This window comes from Sinocyclocheilus anshuiensis, unplaced genomic scaffold (genome assembly GCF_001515605.1).
Source record: "Sinocyclocheilus anshuiensis isolate Anshui unplaced genomic scaffold, SAMN03320099.WGS_v1.1 scaffold1114, whole genome shotgun sequence".
Lineage (NCBI taxonomy): Eukaryota > Metazoa > Chordata > Actinopteri > Cypriniformes > Cyprinidae > Sinocyclocheilus > Sinocyclocheilus anshuiensis.
In genome coordinates this window covers 2,235,891-2,254,586 of record NW_015540838.1, presented here as the reverse complement: position 1 = coordinate 2,254,586, position 18,696 = coordinate 2,235,891, and the positions used below count along the sequence as shown (strand labels likewise).

General features: G+C 35.4%; 2 protein-coding genes across 6 annotated transcripts in view; one reads left to right on the top strand and one right to left on the bottom strand.

Annotated features, from left to right (window-relative positions):
- Nucleotides 1–6,222: 6,222 nt before the first annotated feature.
- On the top strand, nt 6,223–14,565 carry LOC107687442 (carboxy-terminal domain RNA polymerase II polypeptide A small phosphatase 2-like). 2 transcript variants are annotated; one of them, XM_016484793.1, is made up of 7 exons: nt 6,224–6,725; nt 10,778–10,929; nt 11,346–11,447; nt 11,644–11,700; nt 12,315–12,407; nt 12,559–12,744; nt 13,386–14,565. In XM_016484793.1, the coding sequence occupies exons 1-7, from the start codon at nt 6,665–6,667 to the stop codon at nt 13,509–13,511; spliced, it is 777 nt and encodes a 258-aa protein (XP_016340279.1). In that variant the 5' UTR covers nt 6,224–6,664; the 3' UTR covers nt 13,512–14,565. The 2 variants fall into 2 exon arrangements, with proteins under 2 accessions (XP_016340281.1, XP_016340279.1); XM_016484795.1 differs by lacking the exon at nt 12,315–12,407 and having other exon boundaries at nt 6,223–6,725.
- A 609-nt stretch (nt 14,566–15,174) lies between these two features.
- Nucleotides 15,175–18,696, bottom strand: part of LOC107687440 (nck-associated protein 5-like) — a 32,469-nt gene continuing 28,947 nt past the window's right edge. For all 4 annotated transcript variants that reach the window (XM_016484791.1, XM_016484789.1, XM_016484790.1 and 1 more), the window contains exons 11-12: nt 18,395–18,543; nt 15,175–17,162 (exon numbers count right to left, since the gene is read on the bottom strand). In XM_016484791.1, the coding sequence (XP_016340277.1) occupies nt 16,911–17,162; nt 18,395–18,543 (401 nt within the window). In that variant the 3' untranslated portion in view covers nt 15,175–16,910. The remainder of the gene's footprint in view (nt 17,163–18,394; nt 18,544–18,696) is intronic.

Genomic DNA, 18,696 nt, shown 5'->3' with positions numbered 1-18,696 from the left:
AAAATAACAGTGCTGAATATCGTGAAATTTTTAAATGCGTTGTAACATTATATTGAAATAATATACATTATTATAATATGCTGTTATTTTACATGTATGCTAATTCATAATGAATGCACGAAATCTACATTACCTTTCAAATTACTTTGAAAATGATGCTGTGAAGACTGGTAACATTTTATCTTTCCTAACATTTGAAACATATGATCCAACAATCAGGCAGAATTTTTTTTATTTATTATAAAATTAATATATCTAGCATGGGTGCATTACATTTATCAAAAGTGACAGTAAAGACATCTATAATGGTGCAAAAGATTTCTATTTCAAAATAAAGGCTGTTCTTTTGAACTTCCTATTCATCAAAGGATCCTGACAAAAAATACTTTAAACGGTTTTCAAAATTGACGATAATCATAGCAATTAATAATAACTGACTACCAATAATAACCGAGCACCATATCAAAATATTAAAATGTTTATGAAGATGAATATCAGAATCATCTGCATCACTCATTATATGCTGAGTCGTTAATTTGACAATGACTATTTTCTTGGTTTGTTGTATCGGTGTTCTTGTAGACATGTTGACATTTTTGTCTGCTTCAGTTCCTGTTCGGGAACATGCAAAGCAGATCATATCCTATTCAACCTGAGGTGGTCAAACATTTTATAGTTGGTCTAATAAATTAAACATACTTATAAATGCTTAAAAATACGTTATAATACTTTATAAAATTTCACTTTTCACTAACCTACACTTAGCATTGTGTACTGTGAATATCATTGGCTGTTATCATAAATTGCTTGCTATGTTTCTTATTTGAAAGGTGTTTTGAATTAAAATGCCTTTTAAAAGACTAAATACAAATATTGAAAACACGAAACTGCTCATAGAACTAATTTGTTAATCTTTACATAATAAATTGTCTACTGTACTATTTTTCGCTTTTTCATTTTTCAGTTTTTAGTGTAACCACAAGGAGGGAGTAAAATGACAAAATTCATAGACTGTTAGTATGAGCATCGTATGTGCCTCTGAACCCTAATACCCCAATAAATATTATTACATGTTCTTTACACATATGCATTGCACAACCCAGTTTATCTCCAGCTATTATATGTTGTCATCTTAAAATTCATGCACAGCAGCAAAGAGTTTTGGAAGCTTGAGGCGTGCGTGTCACTTCCATGCTCAATGCATCTAATGAGCATCCAGCTGGCAATTAAAAGAAGTAATTAAAGGAAGAGTATCTTTTCTGTCCAATAAATAAAACTGTCCCAAATGCTGAAGTTCCAGCAGAGCCCAACTATAGGGTGTGGCATTGTGTAAAGAGCAGACAGACGGGTTTCAAGTACGGTGGTAGTAGAGAGAGAGGCTTTTTTTTTCACTGCTAGAGACTGTTATGTAAGGAGGGAGAGTCTTCCCACCTCCCCTCTCTGTTTTTGTTTTTCTCAATGAGCCAGGCTCTCCCTGATGCAGGCCCCTGCGCCTGTCCACTAGGCCCCTTTCCTGGAAACAGAGCCTGGCAGGGGCCACTCAGGGGCAGGTTTGGGGGGGAGAGAGAGAGTGATTGTGGGAGGGGGTCTCCTTCCCCTTCCTGCAAATCACATGGCTCCAGACTTGAGTCTGAGCCTTACAGAAACCTCAGATTTGGTCAATCTGGGCACAGCTCTCGCTGAGCATATGTGTTCGGGTCACTGAGTGCACGGACCGTAAGTCACTGAGGGTGGGGGTCCCTAGGCGGGATTTAGTAGCTTATATCCTGTTTATTGATTATTGATATTTACAAAGAGCCTGAAGACTGAATGAATCCTGGAGATATCTCAAGATTTCATCACTTTAAAAGCCCATGTTCATATGTTTTTTCATATGTTCATCTTTTTAAAAATCTTCTATTTACAATTATTGAATTTAATGCAAGATAAATGTTATTACATGTACTTATACAATACAATAGAGTTACTGTTATATTATTATACTAAAATAAATATAAATATAAAATTGCATTCATATTATATTATATTTTCTATTAGCGTTATCAGTACTAGTCGTTATTAGTAAATACATTTTAATATATGCACTACCCATTAAGAGTTTGGAATAATTTTTTGTTGATGTTTAAAAACAAAAAAAAGTCTCATACTCACCAAGGCTGCATTTAGCTATTTGACCAAAAGCACAGCAAAAACAGTAATATTGTGAACTACTATTACAATTTTATGTTTTAATATATTTTAAAATGTAATTTATTCCTGCTGGCAAAGATGGATTTTCAGCAGCTATTACTCCAGTCATCAGAGTCATATGATCCTTCAGAAATCATTGTAATATGATTATTTATTGCTCGGTTATTGTCAATTATAATTGGTGCTTAATTATTAATAACTGTTCATATTATTATCAATGTTAAAATAGTCTTTGCTGCTTAATATTTTTGTGGAAACCATGATATGTTTTTTTTTTTCGTGATTCTTTGATGAATAGAAAGCAGACAGCATTTAATTGAAATAGAAATGTTTTGCAGCTTTATACACGTCTTTACTATTACTTTTGACCAATTTAGTGTGTCCTTGCTGAATAAAAGTATTGATTTTGTTTGAAATCTTATCCCAAACTTTTGACTGGTAGTGTATCATGGCTTCCATGGAAACACTAAGCAAGTTTCTTTTCTACACTGATAAGGTTTCTTGAGCAGCAAATCAGCATATATGAATGATTTCTGAAGGATCATGTGACACTAAAGACTCACAGGAATTAAATCTACTTTAAATTATATTAAGAATAACATTTAACATTACAGTTATTTTGAACTGTAACATTTTTCACAATGTTACTGTTTTTGCTTTGCCTTTGATTAAATAAATGCAGCCATGTTGAGCATAAGAGACTTATTTCAAAAACATTTCAAAAATGACCCAAAACTTTTCAGTGGTAGTGTATATTTATAATAAACGGAATGCATCTAGTCAGCTGAACAGCTTGACAGTTTTCTTGTTTTCTGGTCTTGAAATGTACACCAGAGATGCTTGAGTGTTAGGGAACAGGTTCTAATTTCGCTCCGTCCTTGTTCAAGGCACCAATCCAGAATTGTAACCTTATAAAAACACAACAATTAGGCTACCGTTTGGGTTTAATGAACTTTTTAAAGGCAGGTACAACTCCATGATGGTACCTACTGATTTACAAATTTACCTGGCTCAAGAAGATATTTGAGAGGAATACATTGTTAAAGTAATAGTTCACCCAAATAATAATAATAATAATGATAATTTGCTTAAACCGTACTCATCCTCAGGCCATCCAAGATGAGTTTATTTCTTCATCAGAACAGATTTTGTGCCATCAGAATGAGAGTCCAAACAGCTGATTAAAAACATCACGATAATCCACAATAATAATCCATACAAGTTAATGATTTAACTTTAAATCATTGCTTCTGGCAAAAATACAAGTCCATAATCCATAATAATGCTTCATCTGGTGAAAATGTCCATCCCCTGTTGTCCTCTCACATCAAAATCCACCGACATATTTGTTTAAACTTTTGTTTAAGCTTTGACTGTTTTCACTTGTAAACAGAGTTGATTCAGATGAGATTACTTGTTCAATGGAAAATGCAATTTTATGGATAGAGGGCTCGTATTTTGGCCAGAAGCAACGGTTTGGAGTTAAAAACATCTTAATGATGAATTTGTTAATTACAAACACACAGCTTTTCACTTCTCATGATATTAAGTGAAGGACTAGAGTAGTGTGGATTACTTGTGGATTATTGTGATGTTTTTAATCAGCAGTTTGAACTTCATTCTGACGGCACCCATTCACTGCAAATAATCCATTGGTGAGCAAATAATGTAATGCTAAATTTCTCCAAATCTGTTTACATCTTGGATGGCTTAGAGGAGTAAATTTTCAGCAAATTTTCATTTTTGGGTGAATTTAAGAAGTTTCTGAAGCTATGCCAAGGAAGGCCAAGAAAGACCTGGCACCGAGACCTTGAGGTGGACTGCAAAAAGATGGGTCACACCTGAGGTTGAGAGGAAAGCCCAAGATAGAGGCAAGCTCTGGTTGACCGCCTATACCCCAAAGTGGGTGGAAAGGCGAACTGATTCCTTTAAGAGACCAATATTGGTTTGTTGCACACACTTTTGCTCTGTACATATTGTTGTAAATTTAAATGATGAGAAATGAAATGAGTAATGGAAATATCACGTGAACCTTTCTCTTGTGAAAACAAATTACAGGACAACAATTATCGTAATTCATTAGAATTTGCTTGTGCAAAGCTTCTATCGATGCTTTCTATGGTTACTTCCACCTTACATGATTGACTGTAATCATTTTGCCACCAGCTTCTTTGCTGTAACTATTATTTCAATATTAAATCATTTTAGAGAGCGCTCTCAGCTCGACTCGTGTTAAATCAAGATAAAGCTTCATTAACTATGTCTTTTTATCTCTCAGTTTTACCGAATGTTTAGTCAACAGGACAAACAAGGTGCACTATACAGCAAGGAAGAGGCGTTAAAGTTTCTGTAACATAAAAGCTTTTATTTACAATGGGCTGAGAAAGTGTAGTTACAAAAAAAAAGCTATTAATGAAGCAAAATGTATTATTTTACCTTAAAAGCATATAGTTTGTTAATGTTTTATTATCTTCATTTCCTTCTTTAAAAAATATTTGTTTGAAATAGTATGGCTTGATATTATAATGCATGGTAAATAGAATGGCTCTTTTGTGATTCCATGCCTTCCCTTGTAGAGTTGAGGGAAAAAAAGAAGAAGAAAAAAAACATGTTTTGGAGCTCTCCATGCTTACACTTATTTTAGTCACATATCTGACATCTGCACAACTTCCACATTTCTAAAACTAGGAATGTAAACAGTGGTACCATTCTTGTTTATGTCTTGGTTTTGTGGTATAGAATTGGTCCCATTTGGGAATAGTCAGGAATAGATTTCCAACATAGGAGTTCTGGGCAGTACTCAGACTCATAAAAACTATGTCTGTTACCCTTTTATCACTTACATTTACCATTCTCTACCTTTGTTCCTATGATTGAAAGAGACAGAGAAAAAAGATAGAAATATAGAATGTAGAAAAATAGAATGAAGGAGCAAAGCTTTCATTTTTGTTTGAAAACAAATAGGCTATTGTACAATTATCCATTAAATCATTAATGAACACCTTGTGCTATGCATTATACAGGGCCATTAGAGTTGGTCAAAAGCTATTACGCTTTCATAATTAAGAAATGATGCATATATTTTTCTTCACACAGTTGATCACTGCAATTTAACAATGATGTTTTCTCTGACCAACTATGTTTCATATCATGACATGAAATATTGTTATCAAAACAAACAAGTTGTAATCTAAGTAGTAACATGGTTTGTGAAGCTTGATTATTTTGTTCATTTTTAATTCTGTTTATGTTTAATGACCTAATTAATGAATCGATTTTAGTGGTGTCATACTCCATACCCTCATGTTCTCATGCTGGAATTAACATTACACTTGCATTAATTTGAGTAATTAAAATACAGCTTTTAGCACTCAATAAATATACATAAATGTCCATAAATGTTAAATTTTTTTATCAACACGCTAAATACCACATTAACAAATCAATGTCTTTACATTTTACACTAATGTTTATTATGTTTTATTAAATTACCTATTTTTGGCACATAATCTGCAGGTTACTCAAATTGTGCACTGATAACACAAGGATCTATTTTAAATTGATCAATAAATAGCCTTATTTAATACACTTCATCATCATAACTATAGTTATGATGAGGAGGATCAGCAGAAAAATAATTAGGTAGGTGTGATGTATTTTTTGTTTGTTTTTTTTCCATTTATTACCCGTTCAATCGCATCACTCATTTCCTTTGCAATTTTCTCATTATTCAATTAGCATTCCGACACTGCAGTTTAGATTTAATATGATCGCTTCTGTCTACTGATCTGCGACAAAACCAGCACTGGAACATTTTCGGCGTGGAGTGTGCAGAACAGAAGAATGCTTTAGCTACTCCCACTTCCTGGAGATCCAATCCGAAACGATCAACTGTTTTAAGGCGCCCCTCCGAGTCCGTCCAAAGCAAAACAATACACGGAAAAACATAAAAATAGTCAATTATCGTCTAGTTTCGCGTCTTATCTTCTCAAATTATAAATCTGAGCGAATTGGTCGTGTCTTTTAAAAAAATACTATTCTGGATATAGCCCAGCTACGGGGTTGTTTATCTGTAGTAAGGGGAACTTGAAACCGTCCTTGCCCCATGTCCTCGGTTGTTTTTCTTCTTTCGCCTGGATTCTCCATGTTGTTGGAGAAAAAGTCAGGGCTTTACCTAGACAAGAGGGGGCTATGGATAAATATACACGCGATAAAGTAAACCGAGACGCGAAGCCTAAAAAATAGCAGATAAGAGAAAACAAAAACAAAGTGTCATGCCCCTCCCATGTGGAAGAGAATAGAAGGCGGGAATAAATAAATATCAAAATATTTTGTCGCCGTAGGTTTGAGATATTTTTGCGCGAACGGAAATTATTAATTTCAAGCCTCGCTAGCTTTTAATGCCACTAAATGCGGACCGACTGTGTGTCGCTGGAAAAGGTTGGTTGGACGTTGAGGGCTGTGCGTTTGTTAGATGGAAAGTTCTATCATCACTCAAGTGCAGAGAGAGGATTCTCGATGGTCTTCGAAAACAGGTAGGCAACGCACTGTCACATGCTAAATGGTGATGTTACAGCACTGTCAGCTCTCTCTGGTCTCATATTCTCTGTCGGGCTTTATTTACCGCGTCGCGCTGTTCGATGTGCGACTCGAGCTATGACAGTTATTTGTCATATTGAGCCGATTTGACGTGACAGAGTCGCGAGCGGAATTCGTTACGTTTCAACGGTTTGAACAGCGAAACGTAAATACACTCCGTTTTGTAACTTATATGGCTTAATAAAGAAAAAAAATTGTGTAACTTATTTTATTATGTACATGTTTTGCTGTTGCAGTAAGGCATTGCTGAATGCTTACGTAATATGTGTTTAAAAGAATTTCAGACGACGTGTTGAAAACATTGACATGTTTTTCTCTCTTATTTGGGCTCCTTGATGTATATTAATAAAGTATGCAAGTATGTATTTATGTATTGTTTATCATATTATTTATTTATTTATTGTTCCTTCACACAATAGATGTGATTATGATGTTTGAAACGTAACCAATCCAACCAAGTTCATTCGTGTCGCATGTCGTTTCCTCTTTTGTGGACGTCGTTTCATCGCCTGGTTAATGGATAATTTGAGTGACGTTGTTTTACTGTTAAGGAGATTGTGTTTCAAAAACATTTTCTGTTTACTCGACTTGGGTACACTCGCATTTCTCACACTCCTACTGCAGTAAAACTACACAAAATATCGAGCTGAAATGTAGAAAAACATCGGCCTAATGCAGAGCGCAAGGTGCCGCGCTGGAATGCACAACACACCCCTCAGCACACGCCCTCCATCTGCCGCGCAACGCTACGATTATACGCGTTTAAACCTTAACGGTTAATGAAGGCCTTATCTAGACGTTTAACGAGTAAAGGCCAAAGTGTTATGCGGAAAATTACATAGTAACCATTTTGTAACCCCCTTACTTACTACCTGGCGGGCGAGTCTATCTCCTCTCTGTTTAAACGCGCAGTTCGTACCAGTGTTTATCGTGAGTCTTGTAAATATGCGCAGAGCTGTGCGCCTATTATAGATCTGACGCAAATACGATATAAACACCGGTCGTTCTAGTATGACTGTACTTTACTGATGTCAGTTAGGGTATTATATCTGATGTTTACGAGCTCTGGATTAGTGAATTACGAGCAGCCATAATGTTGGGGAAATAGCCAAGCCAAGTCTGCACAATTTCCTAGAAGACCCCTTGAACTCAGTTTGTAAAGTGTGCAGTGCGACTTTCTTGTTTGTGGCTTTAACAGCCAAGAATCTCAGAAATTATGGCGTTTGAGAGGTGAACAGATGCATTAGTTGAAATGTAAGATGGTAATATAAAAAGGTTAAATCAATTTACCAATATAGTTTAAAACACACGTGCCAATTATCTTCTATAATTTTTGTATTTATGATGGCTTGAAGATAATTTTTGTATAAATTTGAGCAAATTTTCAGACGGCGTAACTGAAACTATCAAGTGGTGTAACCAAGTAAAAAGAACTGAAATCGTTTCTTTTCAAGTATAATGTGAGTGTATTCAAATTCAAAAACATTTTCAAAAATATAATGAATTTTTGAGTCATGAACATCAAAAAAGGTGCTTAAAAAGGTCAAAAATATATAAATATAAAAAATACATACATAAATATATTGTATAGAATTTTTTTTACAAACTAAATGGCTATAATTCACACTTGTCAGGGTCTAAAAAGGTCCTCTGTTTTGTTACATGACAACAAAATGGCTTCCTGCTTGTTGTTACGCCACACTGACTTGGATTTGTCTGTCAGAAGTTTTTCAAATATTATTAATATTATTTTTAAGAAATAATAACACATTATTTATATATAAGTACTTTTACCATCATTTATTTTTTTCAAGAACATAATCCTTTTATTGAAACTTTTCTTTTCAGTCTATTATTTTCAATCTAGGTACACTACCTAGACATTTTTGACCTTAACCTTCACAATAAAATATCAAAACAGTTTTCATTCAGCAACTGAAAATATTATAGGAGCCATATTCAAGCCATTTCTGTATGAAATGCATTTCTTAAAATGTTTTTGAGTAATTTAATAGATCCGTACAAGTCATGACATTGACCTCTAAACCAGATACCAAATGCGAAGAAAGTTTGCACTTTTTATGTAAAGTTTTGTTTATCTTTGCTATAGAACCTTAGATTAAACAAGTTTGTTGAATATATTGCATTGGTGGTATTCAAATCAAGCAAGGATTCCATTTTAGAAATTGACAGTTATGTCTTAATTTGTCATTAGCTTAATATCCATCTGTATCCAACTATGCTTTAGTTTAATGCACATCATAACATCAAAAATGCAATCCATGAAGAAAGACAATAAAACAATGCTTAGTTTAAATATAAAGGTTATTCAATATAGATGTATATGTAGATATCAGGGTGACAGAGATCAGGCAGCAATCTGAATGCCTGAAAAATAGCTTCCATATGTATTGATAATACGATATTTGTAAAACCAATTGGTTTTAGAGCAATTCTAAGACACTTTGTCTAGGAAAACATTGCTGCTGTTATATCAATGTTTTCTGATCTTCACTTGTTAGATACATGTAACACAACTGAGAAAAAACAATACTTTTCTCTTATTCAGCAGTTAAACTGTTTTTCGGTCGATTGATTAAAAACACACACACACACACAATCTCATTTGATTAGATCTGAACACAAGTGTAATAGCTAAAAACCCTGACCACTTAAAAGCTTGTAGCAGAACCTTTGACGGTCCTTAACAAAACACTCTTTCCAATCCGCTCGAAATGCTTGGCAGTATCGTTTCCTCCTCATTTGAACATTTTTTTCAAGAAAGTGCATTTGAATTCATGGATACATTTTCCTTGTACTCCATTTCCTGAGTCCTTTTGTTAAGCAGGGCGTTATCAGTGAGTGTACAGATGGGCAAATACAGCACAGAGTCAATGATGATGAGGAGGCCATTTTCTCTCATCCTCCCTCTGCTGTACATGGTGCTCATATGTTACATAAGATGATTCCTATGGCTACATAAGCCCCCATAGGGAACGAGAGGGGGAAAGGTGCCTGGGATCGCCCCCCTGCTCATCATCATGGTCAATTCCTTAAGATGTTAAAAAAAAAAAAAATCCATTCCTAGTACTGAAGTTACATCACCATAGCAATAAAAACAGATTCTAATCATTGCATGGTGTACTTTCATGTTGCAAGATATTTTATATCCATTTTTTCTTCTTGGGAATCTCAACAGGCATGTATGAACAAAATCATGTTTCACTTACATGCAAATATTTACAAGCAAAAGTATACCGAAAGCCCCCTAAATATGCAAGGAGCCCCTCCGTAATGCACAACAAAGCTCACTACAGATGTCGTGTTACAAAACATCTCTTATTTCTGTGGCTATGAGTTATTTCTGTGGCGTATGCACTTCTAGGGCTTGTTTCTGCCAGACTCTCCTGTGATGAAATGGCAGAAGCGGTCTGTGAGTGTGTTAGTGTGTGTGTATGTTTTGCTCCGAAGGTACAGCTGAAATGTGTGGGCTTTCCCGCCCTCTGAGATTATATAACGTATACCAGCCATGGCCAGCAGTCTCATTTAAAACAGATTTTCTGTTTCTGTGCAACGTGTGCCATCTCTGGAGAGGGGCGGCTGAGCATTTGGTGATTTTGACGTTGATAGGAGCTGCATTTACTGACAAAACCATACATTTCATTCCAGTGCTCTGAATTATTTAAAAGCTCTGTCAAGCCTCGGTGGTGAATTTGATGCAAATGTATCTAGCTGATTGGCAAATGTGAATTTAGTTTTTGTTTGCCATCTATTGGAGACTAAAGTGGCTCATTGAAAATATTTATTAACATTTACTAATGTGCTCTGGGTGGGGTTTGACAGTAGCTTTTAGTGGGATTCAAGTGGGATTGTTTATAAACCACACAACATGAGGCTTTTTATGCTATGTTTATGCAATACAATTATCAGCGGGAGTAATATATGCAAATTATGCATTTGAAAAAATTGTTTTATTGTGTTCAAACAGATCAGGTGAATAAAAGCTCACCTCAGAAACCTGGGAGTAGGAATATCTTCAAAAAGCTCATCTGTTGCCTTCGAGCTCAAGATGCCCAACTGCCAACATCACCTACCCATGATGCCTTGCTAGCGCCTGAGGACAATGGGACAATTGCCAAAGTATTATAGTAACCATTAATCAACACTTTGTCACGTTTTTGTTCCAGTTTGTTATTTTGTTTCATTAAAAACACGAAACAAATAAGGAAAGAAACATTTTAAGGATTAACTAGAAATAGCTGCCAATCCTTAAATGATGTCATTTCACACACACAAAAAAAAGTAACTCTGTACATTGTCAAATTGTTTATTTCTGTTTAATAAAATAATTGATTTACATATTATATATACACACTGTATATGTGGGTAGGTAAATAGAAAATATTCCATATAAAATGTGTGAATTATAATCTGGATGTGTAAAATTAAATGTACGGTTCAGACAATAAAGGGGCAATGTAATGTATTTTTTTCAATCAATCAATCATTTTTAAAAATAAATAATAAAATATTGATCGGTTACATATTATCTGTAGGTACCAAGAGAGTGTCTGCTGCCAGCAGTGACCTCTCAGGACCAGGGGAAGATCTGTGTGGTCATAGATCTGGATGAAACACTGGTGCATAGCTCATTTAAGGTACATCCAGTTTATCAAACACTGACTGGTATTGTAAATTTGACATTTTAAGGAGCTTCATACTGTTTAACTTTAAGAATAGATTCATGAAATGATCTGTACAATAAATATTGTATTTGCATTTAAACAGAGTTGATAACAGTTCCACACTGACTCCACCGGTGTTTTTAACTGTATCCACATTGTGTTTTTGTAGCCAATAAGCAATGCAGATTTCATTGTGCCTGTGGAGATTGAGGGGACCACACACCAGGTGAGATCTGATTAATGTTTGTGTATGTGAGAAACAGCAGTAATCTCCTGCCAGTGGGCACGGACTTGAATTGTGCCTGAGGAAAGAGTGGAGATGTTGTTCTGTATTCAAAAGTGAATGATGAGCGCCATCTGCTGGACTGATGTGAGAACAACACTTACGTTAGTGGACGAGGATTTTGACGTCATGTGTACAACCACAAGAGACTCTATTTACCCGTTGATCCTTTTGTTTTACTCACAAAACTGTGGTAAACACCACAGCTAGAATATAATATTCATAGTTTTTAAAATTAGGAGATTGAACTTGTATTAAAATATTCCCTAAACCTTTGTGGTTCTCTGCAATTTTTCACAGAAACTCTACATTTGGCCTCTGCCTGGTTCAAGTAATCCAGGATAGGTTAGTTCCCACTAGTACGGCCTATTCTTGATTACTTGTTTCAGGAGGAGGCTATGAGCGACAGACAGCACTAGATGGACCTACAGAACATGATTTATTTTATTTACAGAATTTAAAAATTGACTAAAGATGCTACTTTGAAGACTCTGCATTTGAATGGTGAATTAAAAACATTAGTCTCATAAACAACAACAAACCTGTCTGTGTTTTAGGTGTATGTGTTGAAGAGGCCATATGTGGATGAGTTTCTTCAAAGGATGGGAGAACTGTTTGAATGTGTTCTGTTCACTGCCAGCCTTGCTAAGGTATTCAGACAAATAGAATAGGTATTCAGGAAATAGAAATCCCTCACTAGTGCTGGTCAGTTATGCTCTTGTAGCATTAGATTTATTTTCTTCGCCAGTATCAAAGTTTCCTTAACCCATCCCTCCTTCTCCCCATTCATGGCTGTGATAGTATGCAGACCCCGTGACTGACCTGCTGGATCAGTGTGGCGTGTTCCGCACACGGCTCTTCCGGGAATCTTGTGTCTTCTATCAAGGCTGCTATGTTAAAGACCTGAGTCGCCTCGGCCGTGAGCTCCACAAAACCCTGATCCTGGACAACTCCCCTGCCTCCTACATCTTCCACCCTGAGAATGCTGTGGGTTTCACTGTCCTGCTGCTATTTAGCTTTTTTGTTAAAGCCTGCCCTCTAGATTCTCCCTCTTGCTATTTAACAATTGTGTATTTTTGCTGTATTTGACATATTTATACAGTGGGGTTCAAACGTCTCAGATATGTATATACAGTATATGCTACCATTAAAAGTTTAAATTAAATTAATACTTTTATTCAGCAAGGATGCATTAAATTGATAAAAAAAAATAACCACAAAGACAATGTTACAAAAGATTTCTATTTCAAATAGATGCTGTTCTTCAAACTTCCAAACAAATCTTTTTTCAAAACCAAAAAAAAAAAGAACAGTAGTGTACTTTTGAACGGTGGTAGTATGTATTATTATTATATCTATCATATACACACAAATATATATTCTATATACTGTATAAATTATATATATATCAAATATTAAGTGCGTATTAACAAATGTTTAAAAGCTGAACTATTTGTAGACTGTTGGACCCAACTGTATATGTAAAACTTTATTGATGTACCACCATCTAAAATGATCTTTATGCTTTTAAAATACATAAACCCAGTAGATTCAAATAATCCCAAAATGATTATATTACTTTAAGCCTGTAAAGTAGTGATGTATAATAACCTCTGTGCCTTTAACAGGTTCCTGTACTCTCCTGGTTTGATGACTCTGAGGACACTGAACTGCTTCACCTCATCCCAGTATTTGAAGAGCTAAGTCAGGCTGATGATGTCTACAGCAGACTCGAACAACTCAGGGGTCCATAATCCCTACACCACCAGACCAGGGCAAACCTCCATGTTGTGTAGCACTGACTGCCAATCACACGCGAGCGGCTCATATGACAGGAGACTCCGCCTTCTGACCTGAAAACAAACACGAAAGCTCATAATTCTGCTCAGCACAAAGTATATGCGGTTCTGCTACATGGTTTGAGGACCTTGAGCGGTTAGCGATGATAAATATTGGGGTCAGACGCCAACTTTGTCTCCGTCATTGAGCTTGCCTTTTGCAATAACAATTACAGATTTTGTATTCCTTTTTTACTTTTCTATTTTTTGCTATTAGCATTTTTTTTTTTTACATTTATAATGACATCTTTTGGGCGACTAAAACAGTTCAGAGGGCAGGTCATCCATAATCCACAACAATGAAGCTGAAGTCACTGTATTATGTTATAACATAAAGCACAATAAACTTTCAGGCCAGTCTCTCTATGCAAAGTCCTACCTAAACTCCTCACACTTTTTCAATCTTCAACATTCATAATCATACTTTAAAGGAAAACTAGTGTTTCTTGTGTATTCCAGATTAGAGCAAAAAAAAATGCCACAGGAATACACACCGTCTTATCCAGCATGCTATGCATACTATTTCCATAAATGCAAATGTGACACCAAGCACCCATTCATCCTTGTTTCTGATTAGTCTTATTACTTTACACAAGGCCTTGTTTAAACTGCGGGTTTTTTTACTGTCGCTGAGCTGCGTTAACATGGCATTATGTAAAATACACAGTTTTGTGTGAATTACAACTTCATGCTTATCTTGACACTTCCTGTATTCATCTTAAAGTGGCCTTATGTCTGCTTCAAGTGTACTTGAAGGGGTTTTATGATACGTGAGGAGCAGAATTAACACCACAGAATGAACCAAAGAGATTTATCTTGTTCAGTAATTGTCTTTCTCTCTGCTGTATTTATGCAGACAATTATTTGTGCTGTAATCTATGTGTATATTTGGTTGAACCTGAATTGAACTTGAATTGTCTTTGTATGATACTGTCTGTCGACGCAGACCACAAACTTCATCTTATATTATTTGAACATGATCAATATGATGTTTTTATAAGTTGTTTTTACTGTAGCACAAATACTCATGATTTTTATAAACGGCAAATATTGGAAAGGGCAGATTATTGTCTTTTGGTTAAAAAACTGCTCTGATCAAATCTGTTGTTATTTTTTTACTTTTGTATTTGCAACAATAAATTTTTTTCTGTGGAACATTATGTGAATGTTTTCTGCATATCGTCTTTTCGAGTCGCTGTAATCTATTAATAATAATAATAACCTTATACATAGCTGTACAGAATTCAAATAGCATGTAAATAGCATTCAAATTCAAGACACATCCACTTTTGAATGATGAAACACCACAAAACAAGCATTCAGATTCTTTGGCCTAAAATGATACTCATTTTGAAATGGTTTGATACCAAATAGGATGTATCATACATTTTCAGTCACATTAAATTGCTTCCATCATCTAAAAAGTAACTTGTACATCCTTGTTCTGACCACTAGGGGCACCAGAATCCATCTCAGTATATATGAAGACACATATGTCATATATTCTATAATAAATACACCATAGGAACATACTTAAAAAGGTTTTATTGAGTAGCATGAGTGATGGCGATTGCTTAGAAAGGGGATTATGAAAACACATTTATGGCTTTTGCAGGACAGAGTGAAAACAAAAATCAGATAGCACCTTATATAAACATTTTACAGATATATTAACAACTTCATAAATTCTTTTGTAAACATACCAAACTAATATAAAATATTCCTGACAATTACAACAAGGTAAATAACAAAGGTTATAATGGCAGGCAAATTAGGGAACTAGATAGTAACAAACTACTTATAAAAAAAAAAATTTTTGAGACATGCGTATAAGAGTGAGGATTTTCTCTCTACAAAAATTTTACACAGGCCTGGAAAGACTGTTGGATGACAAAGCATATATGCTTGTGAATGTTTATAATTAGTCTTTTGTTGTGGTCGTTTCATTAAAAAAATAAAAACTATTGAGGTCAGCACAGATTTGAAAGGATTTGGGTTGTACTATTAATCTACTAACCTATGGCTTTTTGAGCAACCACTTGAAATTGAAGAGTTTTTTTGCCTGTAATCCATGTTGCAGGATTAGCATCGTCAAGCGCATGCAACGCACCTTGACTTGAATTGCACCAAAATGTTTTAAGCTGAAGAAATACGATGGGTTTGTGGGAAATATTTCCCAAAAAAACCCTTTGCTGAGTAATCAACATGAAACCTGGCCCACAGGAAGCTAATTTCTAACAGCTGTGGAAAGATGCATAAGGCAGAGTCAGCATTATTACATCAACATGAAGAAATCGTCAGCCACCTTTTCAAAATTCCTAAGGAACGATTTGATGATTTTTCTCTCGTGTCTAGTCAGTCAGAGCCAAACTGGGATAAAAAAATCCTGGGTTTAAGTTTAAGCTTTGTTAAAGTTCACTGATTGTAAGCAGGGTGATCCAACAATACACAGTTCAACATGAGGTCACAAGCTCCCGAGTCATAAGTTTTTTAAATCGTTGCAAAAACAAAGGTAACACAAAAAATAAGTCATGGCCAGAACTGGAGAACAAACTAACCTAGAGACGTACAGTGAGACATGTACACACAAAGTCAGGCACAGAACATGTTTGAACAGAACATAAAAGGAGTAACCAATGAAAGGTGGTCTTGTCTTACCACGCTATTCAAAGAAAATAAATAAATAAACGTAAATAATAATTCACCGTGGAACACTGTAGCTCTTTCTTATATGGATCGAACTTACTGTATGTTGCTGCTACGAAGTTTTTTTTCTTTAAACACAATGAATCAAAAGTCTACCACTGATGCAGTTTAACACAGATGCGTTTTTTTCTTTTCATGAAATATGCATATTAAATTAATTGAAAATCACATATATTAACATTCACTTTCCAATAACTTTACACAAATGTTACCAAAGAGTGTGTGCACTGATGTTGCATGAGAACCAGAACATTCTGTGAGATTAAAAACTGGAAGACTTGTCGCGATGAGCTTGGATTCGTCCTTGAAACATAGTTTAAAGATAATATGAGCTGAACGTCACGACTTTTGCTACCACTTCAAACAGAGAACACGAATGAGATGATATAATGGACTAAAATTACACCACCACAAACACTGTAAAAGTCCTTCTTCCGACCATCAGGATAGAAACGTGGGTATTTCGTGGGTGACATGTGGCGTGTGGTTTTTTTTTTTCGGTTAAAAAAAAAAAAAAAAGGGTTATCCTGTAAGTATCTGAAGTGTCACGAGAATCGGGGGTTACAAAAAGGTTGTACCTGGTTATCATTCATTCCCTCTGAAAACACTTCAGCCTTGACTACCACACGAGGACAGGCTGTCGTAGAGGGAATCGCTCAGGGACTCGGGAGTCTCCAGGACCTGGGGATGGCTTGGAGACAGGCCGTCGTCAGGTCTCTCTTTCACCAACTCCAAACCAGTGTCCCTCACCATGTCTGGGTTAGCGGGAATACGGCTTTTGCCTCTGCATGCCTGACTGGGTTGAGGAAGACTTCTCGGGTCTCCCTCGCGGCTGGCTACAGAATCACTAGTCTTGTTGCGCTGCAGGTAAAACAGGCCCAAAAAGGCACAGTGAGTAACACTGAACAGTACATGATAATATATAACATGACAACACATAATAATACTTTAATCATTTCATTAATCATAATAATACTTTATTACAGTCTATGTGTGGCTATTAAAAAGTCTATTTAAGTCAATTAAAATTCTAACTGTTATGCTACCTTTTATTATTATTAGTCATTTTAAAGATTAACGTTCAGTGAACTTTAGATGATGGCAAAGGCAATCTAAATGCAAGAAAGTAAACATGCTGCTGAACTTTACTGTGTGTACACTAAGAGAAACACACATCGTTCAAAGGTTTGGGGCCATTATGATTTTTTGTTTTGTTTTAAATAAATTAATACTTTTATACTATTATAAGGAGGCACTAAATTGATCTAAAGTGACAGTAAAGACATTTATAAATAAATGCTGTTCTTCTGAACTTTCGATTCATCAAAGAATGAAAAAAAATGTATCACCGTTTCCACAAAAATGTTAAGCAGCACAACTGTTGATAACGGAAGAAATGTTTCTTGAGCACCAAATAAGCAGATTAGAATGATTTCTGAAGGATCATGTGACACTGAAGACTGGAGTAATGGCTGCTGAAAATTCAGCTTTGCTTTCACCGGAATAAATTACATTTTAATATATATTCAAATAGAAAACGGCAATTTTAATTTGCAATAATATTTCACAATATTACTGTTTTAAAGTATTTTTGATCAAATAAATGCAGCCTTGGTGAGCATTAGAGACTTCTTTCAAAAACATTACAGGTTGGCACCGATAGCCTCGTGGGCAGCACACCGACAAATAGAGCCGTTGCACTTCGGGGCGTCCAGAGTTCGAGCCCCGGCTCGCAGACCTTTCCTGATCCCGCCTCCCTCCCTCTCTCCCACTTTGCTGACTGTCTATATACAGTAGTCAACATTTGAAGTGGATCAAAACCTTTCATCAAAGTTGTCCTAAAACCAAAACAATACCCGTTCTTGTCTTAGGACAACTTTGATGAACTTTTTTGATCCACTTCAAATGTTGACTACTGTATACAGTCCTATCAAAATAAAGGCAAAAAAATGCCAAAAAGAAAAAAAAAAACATTACAAAAATCTTACAGACCCCAAGCTTTTGAAAGGTAGTGTATATAAATAGTTTTAATAAAATAAAAAATTGTTGTAATTGTCTTGTTGGGTGACACTAGGATCTAAAGTGATGCTCACCCTCTTAAATGAAGTCTTATGACTCACTGGCTCCACTCCGTCTCCAACGCCAAGATAAACCTCAGACGACTCTGCAGATGCTTTGAGGTTTGGGAAAGTCCAGTTCTTTGTGGGGCCTAATTTCATAGGTGCACCACAGATATCAGTGCCTGAAATTAATAAATCAAAAGCTGAGAAATAAAGGAAAAAGAAACACTATCTGGAACTTCTTTCTCTTAAAGGGGTCATATGATGCGATTTCAATTTTTCCTTTCTCTTTGGAGTGTTACAAGCTCTTGGTGCATAAAGAAGATCTGTAAAGA